The 24,589-nt window shown below is 39.1% G+C and overlaps 1 protein-coding gene across 1 annotated transcript; it reads left to right on the plus strand.

Moving 5' to 3' along the window:
• Positions 1-1,812: 1,812 nt before the first annotated feature.
• On the plus strand, positions 1,813-24,589 carry CEP97 (centrosomal protein 97). Its single transcript, XM_004002890.6, has 11 exons — positions 1,813-1,941; positions 4,262-4,404; positions 5,124-5,282; positions 6,206-6,307; positions 8,263-8,376; positions 8,927-9,093; positions 12,016-12,180; positions 13,075-13,199; positions 13,860-14,637; positions 17,939-18,014; positions 19,667-24,589. Exons 1-11 carry the CDS (start codon positions 1,899-1,901, stop codon positions 20,369-20,371), a joined length of 2,577 nt encoding a protein of 858 aa, XP_004002939.2. The 5' UTR covers positions 1,813-1,898; the 3' UTR covers positions 20,372-24,589.

Below are 24,589 nucleotides of genomic sequence, written 5' to 3' on the forward strand. Positions count from 1 at the left end.
ATAAAGTGTTGCTGGTTCACTTGGGCATGTGAGACTATGCCCAGGGACTATGGTCGCTCTCTTTAAGAGCTATGACTATACTCAGTTAACCCCATAAAGTGAGTTCTTTGGCCCTTTTCTCAGGAAACCAGGTCAGACAAACCAAACAAAACTCTGGTTCTGCTATTGCTGCAAACTAGCAGAAACCTGCGCTCCTCAAGTACCTTCTGGGCTTCGAGGAACCCTCTCCCAAGTCATTACCCTGCAAAGTTGGAGAGAACTGTAAACCCTTTCTTGTTCCATGAGCTAGAAACTCGCCTCAGACTTCACCAACTGTTCCAGGCAACAAAGGTTAGTAGGAGAAAGAATTCAGGCTTATATTTTTCTTATACCTGTATAGTAAGACTGTGCTTTCTACATAAGGGGGTTCTTGGTTAGAAGGGAGAAAAATTCCTAGTCTTAATTCCCTCTTGAGAGCTAGGAAACTTGTCTTCAGACTAACACAGTGGGAAACAGGGTTTGTTTATTTATTTATTTTAAGTTAAAGCAGCTGTAGTCAGAGAGAGAGGTAAGGAGGATCCAGGAAGGAGGAAATGCTCACAGAATCAATTGCTTGGAAACCTAGAAGCATGAGTTACAGGGATTTTTTTCAAACAGAAATTATCAGAGATGTTGGACATGGCTGTCTCAGAAAGATGGAAATTCAGAATAAAGATTGCAAGAGGGAGTGAAGGAGTGGGTAGTGGAAACTGGAAGCTCCATATTGTCCGGTGCTATCAGATTAGATTCATTACCACCTGCCTCCCGCCTGTGCTGTCTTTTCATCCTCTACTTCTGAACTGTTTAGAGTCCACCCATCTTTTAAGCCTTAGCTCCATTTCACTTCGTCCTTCAAGTGTTCTCTGAATATTATAGTTTCTATTTCTTTCCCCATTCCCTGAAAGCTTATTGAGTTCATAGTTACAATCACACTAGTTAGCATGTTAATAGTAATATCAAAAGTGTAAGCCTACTCCCCTACAGTAAGGCAGTGTAATTTTTCAGTTTGGAGATTGTACTGTAAACTTTTGTATACTGCTTGGAAAAATTCTGGGTTTTATACTTATTAAAACGGGCTTCCATGGTGGCTCAGATGGTAAAGCATCTGCCTACAATGCCAGAGACCCAGGTTCAATCCCTGGGTCAGGAAGATCCCCTGGAGAAGGAAATGGCAACCCACTCCAATACTCTTGCCTAAAAAATTCCATGGACAGAGGAGCCTGGTGGGCTACAGTCCATGGGGTCACAAAGAGTCAGACACGACTGAGTGACTTCACACTCACTCAATACTTATTAAATACATCTAGGTCTAAAGTTCTGTTAACTATTCAAGAACAACTACTTAAATATTTGATTCTGTATAAAAGCTTCTATCCCAACTTGCTTTAACTAAACTTTCAAATAAGATGTATCGATTTTGACTATCTAAACAAAATCGCCTGTAGCAGAGTTGAACACTTGGAGCTCATTCAGAAATGTCAATAAAGGGGGCAGCACCTCCCCTACCCACCTCCCTCCCCGCCCCCGCCATTGCTAGACTTCTAGCAATAAGTCCTCAAATTCGGTCTGCACTGAGTAGCGACCTTATAATCATTTCGATGACAAAAGTGTCAAATTTCGAAAACATCTGGAAAAAACAGTGAAATGATCATTTAATAATAGTTTGCTTCTCTGCCAAATTAGGGAGTTGACCAGGTTTCACAAACTCACTGCGGCTCAGATTCTAACCCGGTTTCGCATTATTAGTTGCAGGCAGCCAATTGGGCCGTTTGGGTGCCGTGCATCCTGGGAGCTGTAGTTTCAAGCTCGCTCCTCCCGACCACTAGCTCCACCGAGCAGCCGGGAGGACGGTTGCCTGGTATTAACAGCAAGCGGGAAGTATGGCGGCGGCGCGTGCCGCCGCGGCTTTGCCTCCTGGAGAAGGTAAGGCGATCCCCACCCTTGGGTGCCGAGGTTTACTCCATAGAACTGAATTAAACAGTTGCCAGGTGGAGAGAAGAAGGCTAGGTTTAATGGGTGCAGTTCTGGACCAGTTCTTTTGATGCAGAGTTGTGGGCTTCGCCGAGGCGCGCTGCCCTCTGGGAATTGTAGTCCCTTAGGCGCTGCCTCATTCTGCAGTGTCGCGGCGAGGTCCAAGCAAGGGACTACAAACCCCCAGAGACCTTAGCGCTACCGGGCGCCGCGGGTCCCGCGCTCCTGAGGATGCCTGGTCTGCGGGTTTCTGGCAGCGGTGACCGTTCTTGGATGTTTACGTTGAGTTCTGGGTACCCAGGTGAAAACTGTAGAATCTCCCCCTTTCTCTCAGTTCCTAGAACGTTCAAGAAACTCTCTAACACAGTTCCCTAGATTGACGTTGGACCCTTTCTTGGAAGTGTCCCAATGGCCAAGATAAAATCTGAGGATTATTCAGAGCCCACAGTTCACCACCCCTTGTTATGTAGACGGTATTCTGGGATCTAGTTTGGTCGCTGCCCAAGCGTGGGGTGTGGGTGCTTCCGTGGGTACTGTGTGAGTGGAGCTCCTTTGTTTTGGTTACAGCTCGGAAGCTCTGGGTCACAGCCAGGGCGGAGGGTCGATGCCCCTTTCCACCGCTTAGATCTGGCTCATTATGTGAGAGAGAGAGGGTCGAAGAGGTGTTTCGATCCCTCTGAATTGTGTGCAGAGGCTCTGCATTTTCCTGGGTCGGTACATAGCTTTCATCAAACTCTCAAATCCAATTACCACCTGTCCTCCCAAATGCTAGAAGCCATTAGACAATGGAAAAACGTTGATATCTTTCAGGAGAGCTATCTTGCATAATTATTTCCCGCAGTAATCTTAATCTGGGTAGAAATTTGAAATTGGCAGTTTCTCTAGCCCCTCCTCCCTCAGATAGCTGCTACTCTTAAACTCCACCTCCCCAGTCCACCGCGGCAATGAATATACTGATAGTATAGCAGTTAACATTTATAAAGCACTTTTTATATGAGCCAGATTATGTTTTGAGTGTCTTTTTTTTTTAATCTCATTTTCTCTGTAACATTATAAGGCAGGTATTATTATCATTCCTATCTTAGAGAGTAGAAAAGTGAAAGTGAAATCGCTCAGTCGTGTCCGACTCTTTGCGACCCGGTGAACTGTAGCCCACCAGGCTCCTCTGTCCATGGGATTCTCCAGGCAAGAATACTGGAGTGGGTTGCCATTTCAAGTGAGCCCCAAAGAGATCAGTAACTTGCCCAATAAACCACCGTGTTTAGTGGAGCCAGAATTTGAACGTCTGTTAAGTATACCAAATCATATTATTATGATTATTATGAATGCTATGTGCCAGGAATGGGATTGAGTGCTGTTCATAGGGTTTTGATTTTCATCTCCATATCAATGTAATGAAGTAGGTAGATTATTCTCATCTTGTAGCTAAGTCAACATAACTATACTTTGATTTTCAAAATAGTTTGGGCACTTTATGGTATACTGGTAGTTAGGTTGTAAGCAGGTTGATCTCTATCAAAAGATTAGTTACATCTAAAAAAATACAGTCATTACTTAGGCATAAAATATGGAATAATAGTTCACATTTAAGTGTGAAGAATTCCAGAGTATTTAATATCATAGAAACTTGAGTTGTTGTTGTTCTTCAGTCACTGAGTCATGTCCCTCTCTTTGTGACCCCATGGACTGCAGCATGCCAGGCCTCCCTGTCCTTCACCATCTCCCAGAGGTTGCTCAAACTCATGTCCATTGAGTCGATGATAGCATCCAACCATCTCCTCCTCTGTCCTCCCCTTCTGCCTTCAGACTTTCCCAGCATCAGGGTCTTTTCCAAGAGTCAGTTCTTCCTATCAGGTGGCCAAAGCATTGGAATTTCAGCTTCAGCATCAGTCCTTCCAGTGAATATTCAGGACTGATTTCCTTTAGGATTGACTGGTTTGATCTCTTTGCAGTCCAAGATACTCTGAAGAGTCTTCTCCAACACCACGGATCAAAAGCATCAATTCTTTGGCGCTCAGCCTTCTTTATGGTCCAACTCTCACATCCATACATGAATATTGCAAATCTAGTTATAATCTGATACTTCTAAAGGAAAGTGAATAATTTCATTCTGTAGTCACTGAAAAGTTGATTGCTTTAGTTTTAAAATCTTGATATTTATTTTGCTCTAGTGTTTTCTAACTCTAAATGTATAAGATTTTGTAAGTATAATTTTATCCCTATGCTTAGCTTTGTATTTGTGTTTTCTAACAGTTTCCCTTCTCTTTTCAAGGATCAGTGGTCAATTGGTCAGGGCAAGGGCTACAGAAATTAAGCCCAAACTTACCCTGTGAAACTGATATTCATACTTTGATTCTGGATAAAAATCAGATTATTAAATTGGAAAATCTTGAGAAATGCAAACAATTAGTACAGGTAGGTATTGCTGTGTGGGGGAAATAGTTATATAAGACCAGTTTATTATTATACAAAATAAAGCAGTAAGGTAACAAATGTAACTCTGTAAACCTAGAAAGTAGTAAGTATTGCCTTAAATTATAAATAATTAATAGCTAAAATAAATTTAAAAATAAAATAATTTAGTAAAAATTTTAAAAATTAATTTTTTCATGATGACTATTAAATGATAATTTAAAAATTTCTCCAGAAGATTAACACTTTTTTTGTCACCTCTAATGTAGACTATACAAAGAGCATTTGTTAAAAATGAAAACATTTTATATTGGCTAAATAACATAACATTTTGTGTTACCTCATGGTGGAGGTAAAAAGTTGATTCATTCATTCATTCAACATTTATTGGACCCTTCTTATGTGTCTGACATTGTTCTAGATTTTGATGGAGACAATGTAAGGACTCCATTATTGTGGAGTTTACATTCTCAAGTAGTTGCTGTGTTGAAGATATTTTCTTTTAGTACTTGGAGGAGGTGTGGGATTCTTCAACTTTATCTCTATTTTCTATTGCTTAGGAGTGACAGCAATAATAAATAGTCACACTGCAGAATATTTAGACAATATATGTGAAAAGTACAAACTGAGTTTATATATTTGGGAATGTTTGACCATATAAACAAATCTTTTTCGCCACCCTAATGTGAAAGTAAGAATAATGATATGTTTTCTTTCCTCAGTTGTCAGTGGCTAATAATAGGCTGGTGCGGATGATGGGTGTAGCCAAACTGACCCAACTCAGGGTGTTAAATTTGCCTCATAATAGCATTGGCTCTGTGGAAGGCCTAAAGGAACTGGTTCATTTGGAATGGCTGAATTTGGCAGGAAATAATCTCAAGGTGAATTCTTTCTTTCTTTTTTTTTTTTTAGTAGTTTTTTTTTTTTTAACTTCACAAAAGTATTTGCTATGAACAAGGAATTTAAGCAGTAGAGAATTAAGTAGAATAAAAAATGAAAGTATCCACTCCCATTCCCCAAAGATAATTTTGGTTACCATAAACTAAAAAAAAAAAAAATCTCATTTTGAAAATTCATGCAGAATTAAGCTCTGTGTGCATGTTTAATGGTACAGTGAAGAATAGAATGTTTTAAAAGTCAGGAGCTCTCAATTCTGGTCCTGCTTCCACCACTTAGTAACGATCGTTTTGGGTAAGTTAATCAGTATTTTTGTGTCTTTTTTTTTTATTGTTTGTATTTTTTGTTTTCTGTGTCTAATTTTTTGATATTGAAGACAAGGGAATGGTCTTAAATGAAGAAAACTGACTTATCAAGCATGTAAGGTTTGCTCTTCTAACTAGCTTAACTGTTTTAAGTCATTCAGTCTCATGACAGCCTATAAAGTAGTACAGTCTTCATGTGTATTATATAGATGAAGAAACTGAAGTACAGAGAAGTTAAGTAACTTGTCTAAGCTCACACAGTCAAGAAGTTGCTGAGCCAGGATTTGAATCCAAGCAGTTTAGCTCCACTGTTAACGTGTAAACTCTATGCTATATCAACTGTCATGTGTCATCACTGTTCCTTCAAGCTGTAAGTATCTGGCATGATATGATGAGGGATAATGAAGGTAGAAACTTGCTATATAACAATATGCCTAATTCTGTTGCCACTGCCTTGTCTTTCTCTTGCTAAGCACTGCTCCTCTGCTTCTGACAGTAAGGAGGAGGGACGAGGGTCAGCTACAAGGAAGTAGGAAGCTGCAAGGAAGGCTTCCATTTTTGGATTTTGTGTGCATGAAATACATTTCCTTTTCTTGTAATAGGCCATGGAACAAATTAACACCTGCACCTCTCTACAACATCTTGATTTATCAGACAATAACATACCCCAGATAGGTGATCTATCTAAATTGGTATCACTGAAGGTAAGTGTGTTTTCTATGTCATTTCTGAAACTTTATACTAAAATACCAAGAGAAAGTGACCTAATTGATCCGTATATAGATCTGCAAGAATAAATTGTGATCGTTATGATAAAAATTCTATTCAGTTCAGTTCAGTCGCTCAGTCATGTCCTACTCTTTACGACCCCATGAATCGCAGCACGCCAGGCCTCCCTGTCCATCACCAACTCCCGGAGTTCACTCAGACTCACGTCCATCGAGTCGGTGATGCCATCCAGCCATCTCATCCTCTGTCGTCCCCTTCTCCTCCTGCCCCCAATCCCTCCCAGCATCAGAGTCTTTTCCAATGAGTCAACTCTTCGCATGAGGTAGCCAAAGTACTAGAGTTTCAGCTTTAGCATCATTCCTTCCAAAGAAATCCCAGGACTAATCTCTTTTAGAATGGACTGGTTGGATTTCCTTAGTGTACCAGAAATTAAGTGTGAAACGTTTTGTTGTTAATTTCTATTACTGATTTGCTTTAACTGAAACTGGTCATTGTAGTTAAAATGAATGCTTATTTACTGTTCAACAAACATGATGAAATTCCCTTCATGCCTAGTCCGTCAACATTAGTAGCTTTAGTTGTATAGCATCAATAGTGCGTAACATGTTGGTGGGATTAAGAGTAATCATTCCTGTTTGACACTGAAGACTGCTATTTCCTTTTAGTGGTAGATATTATTAAATTATCAAAATTCACCTCACTTTTGAAAGTCTGTTGCCTATAGCACTTTTTATGGAGGGAAATGCAATAAAATAAATATGTAACAGTTGGAATCAACAGCTTCATAAAACGTGAGTAGGCTTTTTCCATATTTTAGCTCCGTTGGATATCATTAGCGTGAGATGAATTCATTAAGCCCCAGAAATAGTATTATTAGCTCAACTTTTACCATTTTTTTAGCAGAAATCATAACAATTACTCTAAACAATTTGATGTAATCAGATACTGAGAGAATTCAAATGAACTAAAGATGATTGAAAGTTTTTTTTTTTCTGGAATGGAGGCATGATTACTTTATCAGAATCCTGGTATTGAGAGTCTTCAGTTTATTTTTCATTGTTGCTGTCTTAATTTGAATTTGAGTCAGGTTTATCAAGTACATTCTGCCTTCCTCAAGTTTTAAGTTACCAAGAGAATATAGTTGCAAATCATAGTTTGTGGGTTATATCTCTTTCCTGGAAAATTTGCTTTCTACCTGATTGTTTCTCTTTATTGTTGTTGTTGTTTTGGCTGCACACAGGATGGCACCCCACTCCAGTACTCTTGCCTGGAGAATCCCATGGATGGAGGAGCCTGGTGGGCTGCAGTCCATGGGGTCGCTAAGAGTCAGACACGACTGAGCGACTTCACTTTCACTTTTCACTTTCATGCATTGGAGAAGGAAATGGCAACCCACTCCAGTGTTCTTACTTGGAGAATCCCAGGGACGGGGGAGCCTGGTGGGCTGCCGTCTATGGGGTCGCACAGAGTCAGACACGACTGAAGCGACTTAACAGCAGCAGCAGCAGGATATCTTATTTCCCTAACCAGGGATGGAACCCATACCCTGAGGGAATTCCCTGTAGCTTTTTGTTTCAATGAATGTTTTCTTTCACTTTTTTCACCCTCTATTTTGATGTTTTAAAAGGAAATGAACAAGTATGTTGAAAGTTTGTCAAGTTTAAATAACTTGCAACATGCCTTTTGCTAAACTAAGCATATGTTCTTTGGCAACTCTTAAACTTTCTTGAGCTTAGAATATGGATGTAAAAAGAGAGTTGGACCAAATGGCCACCTAAGACCCTTCTAGCATTAATAGTCTTTGATTTATGTGTGATGAGAAGTTGTAATACAATAGATCACTTTCCTTTTGTATACATTATTTTGGTTTTATCAAAATAGACCAGTTTGTCTATTTCCATTTGTAATTCATTGCATTTTTACTTTCAAGACCCTGCTTTTACATGGAAATATCATCACCTCTCTTAGAATGGCACCTGCTTATCTACCCAGATGTCTTGCTATACTTTCTTTGGCGGAAAATGAAATCCGGGACTTAAATGAGGTAAAATTTGAGGGTGTCTTATGGGATCCCGGGAGCTGGAAACTCAGGAGAGATGCAGGAAAAGGTGGTGAGCTTGCTTTAGATGAGCATCTTGGAAGAAACTGCTATCAGGGTGAAACACGTGGCTCCAGAAGACCATTATTTTTCTTTCCACTTTTATTTAATGTCAGTAGGTTATTAAGGCTTAATTTCATTTGTAATGCTACACTCTTCACTCCACTGGGAAGTGATTGTTGGTGGAGGGACATCTACATTAAAGGGGTTAATAAGGCATACTCTGTACCTTTTTCTGGCTTCTATTATGTTTTCAAACTAGGGTTCTCTTTGCTAGGAAGCAGTGCTTTCTAAAGGACTTTGTGCAGCAAAAACAGATGGCCATATTGTTGGAATTTTTGGAGTCAGTGGATAATATAAGAGTATTACTTGTCACTTTTCAAAACAAGAGGGAAATTGTTGCATTCCCAAACTGTCAGAGATATGTAATCAGCAGAAGCCCTGTGCTTGCCACTGAGTAGTCCTTTTCATTCAACAAAGATGTCCTTTGTTCCAGGTCTCTTTTCTGGCATCCTTAACTGAACTGGAACAGTTGTCAATCATGAATAATCCATGTGTGATGGCAACACCTTCCATCCCAGGGTTTGATTATCGGCCATACATCGTCAGTTGGTGCCTAAGCCTCCGAGTCCTGGATGGATATGTGATTTCTCAGAAGGAAAGGTGAACATGACCCCTCCAATGTCACATTTATCATGGGAATTAACTGACAAGCTCATTTCTAGCTTACTACAAATTAAGAAGCTGAATATTGCTTGAAATATGAATATAGAAATTAGTCATTCAGTTCAGTTCAGTCACTCAGTCATGTCCTACTCTTTTCGACCCCATGAATCGCAGCACGCCAGGGCTCCCTGTCCATCACCAACTCCCGGAGTTTACCCAGACTCATGTCCATCAAGTCAGTGATGCCATCCTGCTATCTCATCCTCTGTCGTCCCCTTCTCCTCCTGCCCCCAATCCCTCCCGGCATCAGAGTCTTTTCCAATGAGTCAACTCTTCTCATGAGGTGGCCAAAGTATTGGAGTTTCAGCTTCAGCATCAGTCCTTCCAATGAACACCCAGGACTGATCTCCTTTAGGATGGACTGTTTGGATCTCCTTGCAGTCCAAGGGACTCTCAAGAGTCTTCTCCAACACCACAGTTCAAAAGCGTCAATTCTTTGGCACTCAGCTTTCTTCATAGTCCAACTCTCACATCCATACATGACCACTGGAAAAACCATAGCCTTGACTAGATGGACCTTTGTTGGCAAAGTAATGTCTCTGTCTCTGCTTTTGAATATGCTATCTAGGTTGGTCATAACTTTCCTTCCAAGAAGTAAGTGTGTTTTACTTTCATGGCTGCAGTCACCATCTGCAGTGATTTTGGAGCCCCCCTGAATAAAGTCTGTCACTGTTTCCATTGCTTCCCTATCTATTTCCCATGAAGTGATGGGACCAGGTGCCATGATCTTAGTTTTCTGAATGTTGAGTTTTAAGACAACTTTTTCACTCTCCTCTTTCACTTTCATCAAGAGGCTCTTTAGTTCTTCACTTTCCGCCATAAGGGTGGTGTCATCTGCCTATCTGAAGTTATTGATACTTCTCCCGGAAATCTTGATTCCAGCTTGTACTTCATCCAGCCCAGCGTTTCTCATGATGTACTCTGCATATAAGTTAAATAAGCAGGGTGACAATATACAGCCTTGACGTATTCCTTTCCCTATTTGGAACCAGTCCGTTGTTCCATGTCCAGTTCTAACTGTTACTTCCTAACGTGCATACAGATTTCTCAGGAGGCATGTCAGGTGGTCTGGTATTACCATCTCTTTAAGAATTTTCCAGTTTGTTGTGATAGCATATAATTTAGAAATAGTTTAAATGTAATACTTTAGAATATCTGTATAATCACCATTGAAAAGAAGACTAAATGTAACCAGCACTGCAGAGGTCTTCTTTGTCCCACTCATCATAACTCCCGTCCCCACTATAGTGACTTTTTGATAATTTAGAAAGATTATTTTTTTTCCTTGTTGCTATGGAGCTCCCACCATAGTAGCTAAAATTAGAAGTATGAGCAATATGTTTAATTTTGATGGCTATGTAGAGCAATTGGCACTCTCATTAACTGTTCTAGGAGTATAAATTGTGCGCCACTTTGAAAAACTGACAGTACTGAATTTAAACATATAAATACCCTATGACTTAACAATTTGACTCTGCTATATACCCTAGAGAAATAGGAACTTATGTATGCTGGAAAAAATGCGTAAGCATGTTCATAGCAGCCTTATTCATAATCACTCCAAACATAATCACTCCAGCCTATTTCGTAATCACTCCAATTTGGGAGCTATGTGGGACGTTTGAGAAATGTCAGTCTGTAAAGAAATAAATACAATACTGTTATCACATCTCAAAAAATTTAACAATAATTCCTTAATAACACCAAATATTAAGTGTTTATGTTTAGTCCTCGTAAATGCAGTTTTTAAATAGAATTTTGGAAACTGGTTCCAAATAAGGCCATACAATGTAATTACTTGATGTATTTAAAATATATCTTTCTTGTTCTCTTTTTCAGTATCTTAAAAGTTTACTGTTTATTGCATGCTGCATGGGTTGGCTGTGCTGATTTGGTCATTTTCACTTGGGGTCTTGTGGTGTGATCACAGTCAGGGCTGGAGTCATTTGAAAGGTCAGCTTGGCTAGAGGTCCAAGATGATGCTTTCAGATCTCTCTGTGGGCCCCCTGTCTCTCTGCTTTGCTTTCTTTTCTCTTTTTGGTTATTGAAGAAATCAAATTCTTTGTCCTACAGAGTTTCCTACTGTGCTTATTTTGCCAATTGCTGCGTCCCCATGTGCTTTGACATACTCTCCTCTTTTGTGTTTTCTGTAAATGGGTAGTTGGAGGTGGAGGTTTGATCAGATTTTTGTGGGGTCAAGAACAGCTTTTTGGGTCCTGTTGAGAGGCACATGGTATCTGGTTGTCTCTTATGTTATGAGAAGCTGTTAACGGTCAGTGCCTAAATCCATTAATTCATTGAGAGTTGCAAAATGGTGAAATTTTAATTCTATAATTCATTTTTAAATAAGCTGGAATACTTCTGTGGAGTAACTATTTGGTTACTCATTGGTATAGTTTGTATAGGAAAAATGGAATTAATAATATTTAATTCTCCCCCTTTATCAGTTTTTAAAGATGATGAGATGGTAGCTCACTAGCATCCTTCAACTGTGACCAGTTGGCTTTAAAAAAACTATCATTATGAACTAGTGAATTTAAACACAGTTTATGTATTTAGGTACTTCAGTTTGACAGTGAATGGAGGGAATACTTATTGCTTCTTTGAAGATAATTTTAAAATATTTGGAACCATTTAGTACAAATCATTGGAAGTGCCCCTAAGCAAGAAAAAATGTTTAAACCATAACAAGAATAAGGAGAGTAAAGCAGAGGATAATTTTTCTTTTTAACTGAAATGTTATTCATGAAAAACATCTAGTGATGCTGGAAAGGCATATTAAGAAGGAAGATCATTACTGCCTGAAAATGTATCTTGTCTACCCCAGTGCCAGCCCTTCTTTCTGTCCCCCAATTCCAGTTTAAAAGCTGAATGGCTATATAGTCAAGGCAAGGGGAGAGCGTATCGGCCTGGCCAGCACATCCAGCTTGTCCAGTATCTGGCTACAGTCTGTCCTCTCACTTCTACGCTGGGCCTTCAAACTGCAGAGGATGCCAAGCTAGAGAAGATTCTGAGCAAGCAGAGGTGAGCGCATTTATCTGTAGCGGCTGATGCAACTTTCCTGCAGAGTTAGCAGGATTGGAGAGAGTGCTGCAGCCACATTTCTGGACCCCTGGGGCCCTGGTCACCACAGTGGGCTTTCAGAGGAGCCAAACCACGCAGTGCAATCTGGTTTCCTCCCCAGTAGCTGCATTGCTTACTAGTCATTTCCTGAGTGGGGAGAGCCTAGCAGCCTGGCAGCCTGGGATTTAAAATAACTTCATTTGTTCTTTTAATGTGGGTGTTTTACATGGGCTTTAAAATACTAACATTATAGAGACTTCCCTGGTGGTCCAGTGGTTAAGTATCCGCCTGGCAATGCAGGAGTCATAGGTTCGATTCCTGGTCCCGGAAGATGGCGCATGCTGTGGAGCAGCTAAGCTTGTGCACCACAGCTGCTGAGCCCGAGCTCTAGAGCCCGAGCTTTGCAAGAGAGAGGCCACTGGCAGTGAGAAGCCTGTACACCAGAACAAAGAGTAGCTCCCGCTCACCACAGCTGGAGAAAGCCCATGCACAGCAACAGAGACCCAACGCAGGCAAAACCAAATAATAAATAAAGCTTTTAGAAAAAACGTAAAAAGAAAACTAACGTTATATATACTAGAAGCATTTTTAGTAGTCACGTCTTTCATCAGAGATCCTGTCTTTGAAGGTTTGTGTGTGTATATTTATGATGGTGTCTGACTGTGATTTAAAAATAAATTTCTTAACATTTTCTATCCATGAGACTTTGTAATTTTGAGGTCATTAAAGGTATGTACTCTGAAAACTTGTAAACTTCTCCCTTCTTGACATTGTTACCTGGCGAATTGTTGAAGGAAGCAGAGAAGCTTTCTTTTTTTGATTTGTGTGAAATCACATAGGGTATTCTGATTTTAGATTTCACCAGAGGCAGTTAATGAACCAGAGCCACAATGAAGAGTCGTCTCCTGTTGAATCAAGGGCATCATTTGTGCCAGAGCATTCCAGCCCCATTCAAGATGGCCAGGTAGTCCCAGAAAGCGGTAAGAAGTTAACTGATCTCCGGTCCTTTTTTGTTTGATCTATTTGGTATCATAAAACAGGAAACAGTACATATTTTCAGAATGTTTTACTTGTTAGCTCAAGTGAACATTTGGATCTTTTATTTTATTACATATGTATATTACACAAATGGCAGCTTCCCTTTTGTCTCAGTGATAAAGAATCCACCTGCCAATGCAGGAGATGTGGATTCAACCCCTGGGTCAGGAAGATCCCCTAAAGAAGGAAATGGCAACCCACTCCAGTATTCTTGCCTGGAAAATTTCATGGACAGAGGAGCTTGGCATGCTGTACAATCCATGGGGTCATGTCGCAAAAGAGTCAAACACGACTTAGTGGCTCAACAACAATATACACAGACATCTATAACTATTAAATGTCTTAATTTTCGAAAACATTCAGAGGACTGCCACCTTTTGACTTGACCTAGTACTTTGATTATTTTTATGATTATTGCAAGAATTTAGTTTCTTAAAAATATTTGGTTTGATATTTTAAGGCATTTTGGAGGAAATTACTGAAATAATTTCATTGCCTTTTACTATATTTGAGGGATTAAATTTCATTAAAGGGATACAACTGAAAAAAAATCCCTCCGTAAATATTTAATGTTTCCAGTGACATTCTGTTGATTCTTTTAGAACCTGTCATCCAAGTCAATTCTTGGGTTGGGATAAGCAGTCATGATGACCAATCACATGCTGTTAAGAATAACTTTCCAACCTCTGTACACACTGCAAGATATTCTCGAAATGACCTGCACCTGGAAGACATCCAGACCGATGAGGACAAGTTAAATTGCAGTCTCCTCTCTTCAGAGTCTACTTTTATGCCAGTTGCATCAGGACTCTCTCCAGTATCACCTACAGTGGAGCTGAGGCTGCAAGGCATTAACTTGAGCCTAGAAGATGATGCTGCTGCAGATGAATCTGTGAAAGGGCCAGAAAACCAGAGCTTATCAAACAAGGAAGAGGAAAAGGCTTTGGGGGCTGCAAATGAGAATTCTGTTCAGATGACAAAAAGTGCAGTTGGTACAGAGGTAAATGAGAAAGATGGACTGTTAGCTTGTCCTGAGCCAACAGTCACCAGTGCTGGCTTGAAGGATCACACCCACAGTCTTACATCTTTTCCTGAGTCAGTTGGACACAATGTCTTCCATATGCAGCCAGACAGTGAAGAAGCCAGGTCTCAAATAGCTTCAGAGAAGCTTCCCTGCAGGCTGTTAACCCAGAAATCTGTTCCGTTGGGACAAGATAAAGTTGCCCTCCAGAAACTGAATGAAGCAGCCACCAAGCTTCAGGCCTGTTGGCGGGGCTTTTATGCCAGGAACTACAACCCACAAGCTAGAGATGTGCGCTATGAAATCCGTCTTCGCAGGATGCAAGAACACATTGTCTGCCTAACTGGTGAAATAAGGAGGTGGGTGAGAAGTCCGTTTTAAGGCTTTTACTGTGAAGATGCTGTTTTGTTGGTTTGGGGGTGTCAGATTCTTAGCTTTGATTCAGAACACTGAATCAAACTCTAGTGTCTGGGACACTTTCCATACCATGTTGCCACTCTAGGTTTGTCTCTGACACTGTACTGAAAGCAGCTTGAGAGCAAGGACTGCAATACGTGCCTCCGTATCTAGTGCTGAGATTGGAATATAGATGCAGCATAGCAGTAAATGTTGGATGAAATGCATGCCTTATGGACGTCTATGTACCTAAACACAGAAGATACAGAAAATATAGAAAAACTGAATGAGTATAAAAGTGAGACGATGAGGAAGTCTACATAGAACCCAGTAGATGACATAAGAATTAAGGAAAACAGTAGGGACTTAGAAGGGGTTAAAATTTGGTGGCTATGGTGGAAGTTATGTGTTCATTCTCTGGCTTACATGTTTTCATGACTGTCACCCAGGGAAATTAGGATTTCATAGATTTATTCTGAGTATCAGGACTGCACCTGTCAGTATTTACTGGGATTAGCAAGTGGGAGAGGAGGAAGAGTAAAAGGGACTGAGAAGGGACAGCCAGAGAGGGAGGAGAACTGGGAGAGAGTGTGTCCCAGCTCCAGCAGGGCCATGTTTCAAGAGAGAAGAGAGGTGCTGTAACAGGACCGAGAACTGTATACCAGATTCAGCAACTGGCAGTGACTGTGTGTTGAAGGTCCCCAAAACTATGCCCAGGTTTGATTTGTAAAAAGGACTCTTGACTCAAAAAAGCTATTCTTTATGATTATGTTTATTAGAGTGAAAGGATATAGATTACAGTCAGCAAAGGAAGAAGACACACAGGGCAAACTTCTGGAGAGACCAAGTTCCAGCTTCTAGTTGTCTTCTTCCAGTGCAGTTTTATAGGTGGGGCTCAATTCTTGGAGCAACAATGAGTGAAAACACATGAAGTATTGCCAACCACGGAGCTTCCTCAAGCCTTGGCATCTGGGATTTTTATTGGCGGACAGTCACCTAACCTAGGTCAGTCCATATGACTGACCTTAACTACTCAGACCTCAGCCGCCACCCAAGGTCAAACCAATAACATTGTAGCCCAGGGTCTCAGGTGAACCAAACTGGTATTCACCATAAAGCACATTGTTAGCATAAACCAAGGTCTCAGAGGTACAAAGGTGCTCTAATCAGGCAGGATATTCCAAAGGTTTAGAGGTTATCTCTCAGAAGCTGGTCAAGGCCAGTCCTGTCTTTAGGATGTTTGAGTTTGAACATTTCAGTCCTGCTAAGTTAACCCTTTCCTGCCCAGTGAACTTCCTAAGAGTAGCTTCAGGGGGTAGTGGGATGAAGTCAGTTTGGAAAGGACTGAATAGTGAAAGAGAGGTGAAGAGTGAGCACAACCAGCTTTGGATGAGTGTTGCTGTGAGGAGGAGAAGGGAGCAGGTGGTTGCCAGAGGAGAATCTGGAATTAAGAAGATGGGAGATACAGAGGAGGTTTATGTGTTGGTGGAAATGATTCAATAAGGAAGGAAAAACTGATGGCGCAGAGCAATGAAAGAAGTGCAGGGCAGAAGTTCTTGAGAAGGTGAGAGAAGAGGTTCGGTGCACAAGCGGAGGGAGTGAGGTAGGAGCAGGGCCGGGTAAGGTGGTAGGTATTGATGGTGGGGGATGCGGAAGTCCTGTCTGATGGGTGCTTCTCTTTTTTCAGTAATATACAAGATGTGGTCAGCACTTGGAAAGGAGTGGGTGAGGATGTGAGATGAGAGGCTGAAGAAGAGAGGTGTGAAGTATGGAGTGTTTATCTTAAAAGTGAACTTACAAAGGGAATGGAGAATTGCTGGATAGTATGAGGAAAAACTGAAACGTGTGAAGCAATAAGTGAAACTGTGATTTTTATCAGCAGCTCTCAGCTGTTCTATTCTGATTTTGGACCCAGTTCAGCCAGGAGTGGGTTTTTTTCCCAGGTGAATATGGTAGGGGAGAGAGGGAAGATCAAGGGAGCTGAAGACTTTTTGAAGGGAGATGATTATAGTGATAGATCTTGGAATTTAAATGAGGTAAAAGGAAAGACAGGAGAAAGACATCATTTGAATGGTGGTCATAGATGAGGATTGGGTATCCAGGTTGTTGCAGATTGTGTCAAGAACAAGTGAACTGAGAGGTTTGTGTTGGTGCTTGAAATCATTTTTTTTAAATGGTGTAGTCAAAATACTTGAGTCTAGAGTGGAGACTGACATGACTTAGCAATTACACCGCCACTACTGCCAGAGTGGGACTGAAGATGATTGTTAGATAGAGCATCCATGTGAATGTCAAGGGCTCCAGAAATGACCAGGGCCACAGGGCAGAGAAGAATACTAGTGCTGAGGGTTCAGTGAATGGGGGCCGATAGTGAGAGCTCAGTACTTGAAAAAGAGTTTGGGGAAATTTAGCAGGATGGCTGGAGTTTTTGCAGGAGGAAGGTTAAGAATCATTTGTAAACAGCAGTGGAAGCAGTGTTCTGACCCTGATGTATAAGTGAAAAAAATAGCTGCTACTTGAGAGGGCTACAGGGCCCTTGGAAGTGCGTCTGATTTGGTCAAGGAAGAGTTCAGAGAAGAATCTGAGTGTATATATGGGGGTTTGCTGATTATAATTCAGAAGTCCTACATTGTGCAGTAAGAAGGCTTGAGGGGCTAGAGAAAGTAGGTCAGAGTTTCAGAACAAAACGGGGTGACAGTTTAAGAGATACTGGACAGCTAAGGGAACCGTAGGTCTGTGATAAGTTTTAAGTATGGAAGGGGGACAGTGAGCCCACAGTGAAACTTTAATGAATGAGGGGAAGTTATGCACAGGGAAGTCTGTTGATGATAGCAAGGAGTATGTCAGGACCTGGAGCAAACAGGGATGTGAAATTTGATGGGATTAATCCTGCTGGTCTCTTCAAAGAGGAGACCATTCTCTTCTTCTCTTTGAAGCTGTGATTCTGATCCTTTCTGCTGCTCTTGCTCCTTCTGTGTGTTTGGCTGCAAAATTGAGGCCAGATAAAAAAAAGCCATTTAATATTTTATTTTTCAGTACTAGCAATACTTTGTAGAATCAGTATAATCTGAATTTCAGTCACATCTAATTTGGCTTCTATGTTGAGTCATAGTTTAAAACTAAAGTTTCACTTAGATATTCTAAAAGTGGAAAGCACTTATATTTTATTAATCTCTTTACAATGTATATGTTTATTTGTCATAATGAGAAGTACAATTCAAAGCACCCTTTCTTGTGTCAGTAATGGACTTCGAACTATTGTAGATTAAGAAAAGAAAGAGATGAAGAACGGATTCAAAAATTTGTTCAAGAAGAGGCTGTCAGATTCCTCTGGAACCAGGTAAGCCCCTTCCTGCTGACTTACCTACTGTGTAAATGAAGAAAAACTCTAGATTTACTGAGGTAATCATAGAATAGTTACTGGTGAGGTAGCACCCTTTCTCAAGGTTAAGGATGTGGTTTGTGTTCACTGCCACTAACTCTGAACTAGGACAGTGCAGTTTGTTACATTTTATTTAATCTGAACAAAAATATTTTCATAATTTTGACCAGAAAGATAAAGAACTATAACACTGACGGAAAGTGCTAAATTGAAGGATATTAGACAACTGTCCAATAGATATGAAAGGCCCAATTTAAGTTTCAGGTAGCTGTCTTATCTTTTAAGACTATTTGAATGAAAGATGATTGAAACAGTGTGTGATGGCTACAATATGCATGTCCTAAAAAGTCCACATGACTTCCAGGTAGAGAGTTTGAATCCTGAAATAGCACACTATGGGGACAGTTCAGACATTGGTTTTACTACTATTGTATCCCCACAAATAGTTCTCGGTGATTATTCCTTGGAAGTATTTTTAGAAAAGAATTTGTTATAATAGGATTTTATCTATACTGTTATTTTTGAAAATACATAGTAATAGGTCTGGAATGATACATATCAAACTACTATCAAGGATTACCTTGAAAGATGGTCTAAGGGAAACCAAAAAAATCTCTATATTGCTTTCTTGTTGCGTATTACAGTAAAATTCTGAGGTTCTAAGTATACTTTACAAATGTAAAAGTCCGGAATCCCCTGGCAGTCCAGTGGTTAGAACTGCACGCTTCCACTGCAGGGCGTGTGTGTTTGATCCCTAGTCAGGGAACTAAGATCCCATAAGCTGTGTAGCGCGGCCAAAAGAAAGAAAAAGAAGTAAAGATCGTATTACTAAGAACTCCAGGAATTTTTAGGTATTTTAGAGTTGTGTATACTTCATTGTTAGGTTTTTTCCCTCTCTTTTTAAAATAATTAATTTTTGGCTGTGCTGGGTCTTCATTGCTGCAAGAGGGCTTTCTGAGGTTACAGGAAACGGGGGCTGCTCTTCATTGTGGTGCTCAGGCTTCTGTTGAGGTGGCTTCTCTTGTTGCAGAGCACAGGCTCTAGGCACACCAATTTCAGTAGTTGTGGCACATGGCCTCTGCGGTGTGTAGAATCTTCCCAGACCAAGGATTGAACCTGTGTTGCCGGCATGGGCTGGGGGATTCTTATCCACTGTACCACCAGGGGAAATCCTGCATTATTAGTTTTTAAAAACTCTTATCTGAAATGGGTATCTAGCATGAGACTCCCATTTTAGAGAATCTACTCTTATTAATAGGTTCTATTGTTTCTTGTTAAATAGACTTCAGTGTATTGAGAACCTCATTGACCCCTTTGTGAGCTGTATGTGCCTTATTGTGCTTCTGATTATCTTTCTAGTAGGAGCAAGTGAATTGCTTTGGCCCATCCCTGCTTTCCTGCTTTCCAACAACGTGAACCGCTTTTGCCAACCAGGTCTAAGCTGGGGGTGCTGTGGAAAGGATCAGGGGAGTCAGGACATTTCTAACTCCAGTTTTGCCATCTGCTGTTTACCAACTTCCTGAGTCTAGGGGGGAAAGAAACCTCAAAGGACAGTTGTAAAATAGGCGTGATTTATGTTTTGTAGTGAAACTGTATCCTTTGGTTTGCAGGTAAGGTCTCTACAAGCTTGGCAACAGACTGTGGACCAGCATCTAAGTTCCTGCCATATTGATGTTCCCCCTATATCAAGTACTCTGGTGCCATCTAAACCTCCTTTATTCAGCCAAAGTCAGGAGCCATCTTCTGATCAAAATTCTGATTGGTTCATTGCTCCTGATGAAGCTCCTCAAGAGAAATCCTTACCAGAATTTCCAGACTCTGGTTTTCATTCCTCCTTAACTGAACAAGTTCACTGTGTACAGGATTCTTTGGATTTTGAAAAAAGTTCCACAGAAGGTAGTGAAAGTTCCATAATGGGGAATTCCATTGACACTGTCAAGTATGGCAAAGAGTCAGACGTAGGGGATGTTAGTGAAGAACATGGTGAATGGAGTAAGGAAGGCTCAAACAGTGAGCAGGATAATAGTCTGCTTGAACAGTATCTAACTTCAGTTCAGCAGCTAGATGACGCTGATGAGAGGAGACACTTTGATGAAGGGACGGGAGATAGTAAGCTTCACCTACCTCGTTCCCCTGAAAAGTTAGATGTCGTATCTGATAGTGCGTCTGTAGATGTCGCTCAAGGCGTATCTCCCGCTTTGCCATATGAAGTCAGCCAGACACCAGAGAATTGTGAATTAAATGCAGAAGTACAAGGGCAGCAGTCAGAATGTGATTCTACATTTCAGGTATTGCACGTTGGTATTATTGTGTAGCATGTCTGGTTGCTTGAAAAGCAGAAGTCTATTTAATTTAAGAATATTTTCATGGCTTTTTTGGGGGGGAAGAAGAATATTTCTCCCAGTTTTGTTACTATTTTTTTTCCCCTGCAACCTAGGTACTGAGGTAAATCTTCCTTTTTGTTTTGTTAGCTTTTTATTTAGCTATAATGTATCAAACAATATTTATATTGAAAGCCACATGCACTTTATTAACAACTAAATTGCATCAACAGTGTTCCGATGTTTTGATGTATTCATTTCCTTTCAGAAATAAACTAGAATACCTTAAAGGAGATAGAAATTTTACCTTAAAGATGCAAATAAGAGAATTTTTAATTCTTCTGTATGTGAGAAAGTTAATTATGTAGTGAGGAATGCAATTTGGTACAGTAAATATAAATGACATATAGGATTGTGAACTATTGAAATTTGCCAGCCTCTTTGGAGTAAGAACATGTGTTTTTAAACCTTTTTCTTCCCTATTAATCCATGAAAGACTTCTTGTAAGCAAACAGGAAAAAAGGTAAGATGATAGGATTTTTCAGTGGGAATAATTAAGTTGTTTCATGGAAAACTTGAACGTTATGTATCAATTTTAACATATGAAGCAAAGTTGTCTGTCCAGAATTAAAGTGAAGCTCGTTTAAAGGGCAACACAAGAATATTTCTGTTAGGTATAGGCTCCATTCACTTGGGATAATATCCCACCAAACATTTATTATCTTTTCATTTAGTGATTTTTCACCCCATAGATAAGCATTCCCTGGTGGCTCAGTTGGTAAAGAATCCACCTGCAATGTGGGAGACCTGGGTTCGATCCCTGGGTCGGGATGATCCCCTGGAGGAGGGCATGGCAACCCACTCCAGTGTTCTTGCCTGGAGAATCCCCATGGACAGAGGAACCTGGCAGGCCACAGTCCATGGGGTCACAGAGTCAGACACGAGTGAGTGACTAAGCACATGCACAGATAAGAATTTATGTGCCAGTATGTTGCCAGAAATTAATGTACGCTTTCTTTGTTCCTGCTTTATATTTGCTTATATATTTCAGCAGAGGCCCATGGTCATTTACTTCATTCTTGACCTCACAGAAAAGAACATTTAAAATAATACCAGTGGTAGAATAGGAATGACATTTTTAATAAGGACTATTTTCCATCTAAATCTGAAAAAGTGCCACATTTGGAAGACAACTTAATGGTGGTAAAGAAAAAATAAACCTCATTTATTTCTTTATTCATTAAAAAGAGTATATATCTGTAACTCCAGGAAGAAATGATAATACTGTGTTTGAATGTTAATAAATGCATTTGCAAATCAAGGGTAATTTTTGGAAGCTTGAGATTCTAATCTTTGAGAATGTTCTAATATCATTGAACACACATATCTGACTTCCCCCCAGTCTGTGTGTGTACAATGATTTAAAACTATGGCAATAATTAAGTGTTCTTTAAATTTAGGTGCTAAATATGTATTCATTATTCAGTTACAGTCACTAGGTCCCCTTCTTTGAAGTTACATAAAATAAAAGCTGATCCTTCCAAGAGTAAAGTCAGGGATCACATTTTATACTATGTTGAGAGTTAGAAACATTTCCTCACTGTGGGTAAGATGTTCTTTTCTCAGTTTTTAAATATGTAGCACTCAGGTTGAGAAGAAATCCTGAGGTTGAGAAGAAATCCAGAATCTCTTGCAAAGGAAAGATTTTCTGTCTCTTACAAACAAACAGCAGTCTTACATTCAAAAGATTTTCCCTAGTGAAGCATGTGAAACACTGATGTGTGTTAAATAAAAATAGAATTTTTAACTTTTTGAATAATGCTGATTATCTTTCCTGAATGATTTTGAATTTCTTCTTAAATCTACCCTATTTTTCTATTTTATAGTTAAGTGCCTCATTTGCTGCCTGTAGTTAGACAAAGGAAAACCAACTTGCACTGCACTAGTACCAGAGTGCTGCTTCATGGTGCATTAATTGCCTGTTAATTTCTTATAAAAGCTCCTGAAATGTTGCGGTTCAGTATTACCTAGTGGGTTTCTGCTGAGGTCTCCTCCCTCTTCTTTTTTTTTTTTTTTTTTTGAGAAATGGCAAAACACAACTGAATTCATTTGAGTATTAGCATTTACAAGCAACATTTCCTTTTTTTACCTTTGCCTTGTTTTTCTAGCCCATAAATGGTATTCAGCATACCTTTTAATTTGAAATTGGCAGAATATGATAATGACTAATATCCTACTCTTCATTCTATTTAACTTTACTAGTGTCTTGAAGTGCAAGAATATTAAGTAGCCCCCAACCTTGACTGTACAGATTACCTTGAATGTAAATAGGATGAAAATAATGTATATTAGAATGCAGGAAAACTGTGGCATAGATAATATATTTTAATAGGTTTACAGTGTAATTTAAAATTATTTAACCAAGATATTTGGTTTTAACTCTGGGCTCTTCTTTGGTCTGGCTGAAGAGGGAATGGGCCTCGTATGGTTTGGGAAGTTGAGCTTTACCACAGTATTTGTGTTTTTCTAATAGACATTTAGTTCGTCTGTGCTATTTTAATTCAACTCTCTTGATGTATGGCCAATTGAGTATATCAATTAAATATTTCTTCAGAAGCACAGAATTATACCATGTGAGAATTTTAAGGACCTTAGAGATTGTCTATTCTAATCTCTTTGTTTTAAAGATAAAACTAAAGCACAGAGAACTTAGATGACTTTTCTGAGGTTATAGCTAGTTTATAGGAAAAGAAACTCTGGAAACTGAAAAGTTACTGTATTCCAGACTTTTATTTTACACATTCTATTATTTTTTTTATTTTTAGTAAGTCCGTAGAAAGTCTGTACATATTTTTCATTTTCTTTGAAAGCGAAATACTACTTCTAAGAGAGCTAGAGCTCTACCACTCAAGGCAGTTACTTGTAGAAAACAACTGATTTTTTTCACTCAGAACCTGAGTGAATTTTCTCCAAGAAATGTGATTTGATTAAAATCGTTTTTAAAGAGTAATGCAGTAGAAACTAACATTTGGAAAGAATAGTTACATCTTGGAGTCTATTTCATTGATGACAAGAAGTATAACAGATTGCTGAGATACATAAAATTTTCAAGCTAGTTTGATTATATTTCATCTTCAGTTTCTCAGAACAACAGATGTTAAAGTTTAACTCTCCTGATATGCAGAAAGCTTCAATCATGACAGTTGATACATAAATAATATAGTTTGGTTTTATAAATTCAATTATAAAAGGCCTTATAATATGCATGTTTTTAGGAAAATATTTAGCCACACAGTTGTTAGTATATATGGGGAATACTTTATTCTTGAATATGTGGGTGCCATTCTTGAGAGTGGATTTGTCCTTTGTTTTGGATTATTTTAAATATATAAACAACATAACATTTTATTTTCCTGTTAATCTACTTAAGATAGGTCCAGCTCCGCTTTTAATAAGTATTTTCAGAAACAACAGGGACTTAAGATATACTGTCTCCCTTTAGTTAGTTAGATAGTTTTTTTGGCACCAATTCTGAGACTTGGATTTATAACAGTAATATAAACTATAAATTTTTTTTTTTCTGGAGAATTGAGACATAATAAAAAAGGAAAATATAAAATGAGTCTGGTCAGTTTCCCACTTGCGAGTGAAAAGTGAAAGACTTGATTATTTATTTTGCCATATTATTTATTGTAATATTTTAACTTTTAAATATATGACTTCCTTATTTATGAAATAAAACAAAAATGGTCTGTAAGGGACATTCTAAGCATTTTTAGTGATATTGTTTTCATTGATCAAACCTATTGTGCCATATTAAATTTAAAAGTCAAGTAAACAGAGTAGTCCTCATTGCCCTGAAAGAAACAGATACTTAGTTGTCTTTTAAAAATGAGGTGCTTTTTATTTGTGAATGAGTAGAAATCATACTATTGTTTAATTTCTTAAGTGATTTTAGTGGATCACAGGGATCACTCTGTAGAGGCTTTGTTCATTTTCTGATTAAGTTTCTTTGAGTGTTTTGTAATCATTTTACTGCTAACAATACAAGTTTAAAAATAATTTGACTTTTCACTAGTTTTAGGTTTCTCTTTTATTATAGAAATAGTAAATGATTTAAAGTGGTTGTGGATTAATGAAGGTTTAATTTATATTGTACTTAATTTGTATTTGAGTCTCTAATTCTAAATAAAAATGTGTATATGTGTTTGA

The sequence above is a fragment of the Ovis aries genome, chromosome 1 (assembly GCF_016772045.2).
Source record: "Ovis aries strain OAR_USU_Benz2616 breed Rambouillet chromosome 1, ARS-UI_Ramb_v3.0, whole genome shotgun sequence".
NCBI classification, from domain to species: Eukaryota; Metazoa; Chordata; class Mammalia; order Artiodactyla; family Bovidae; genus Ovis; species Ovis aries.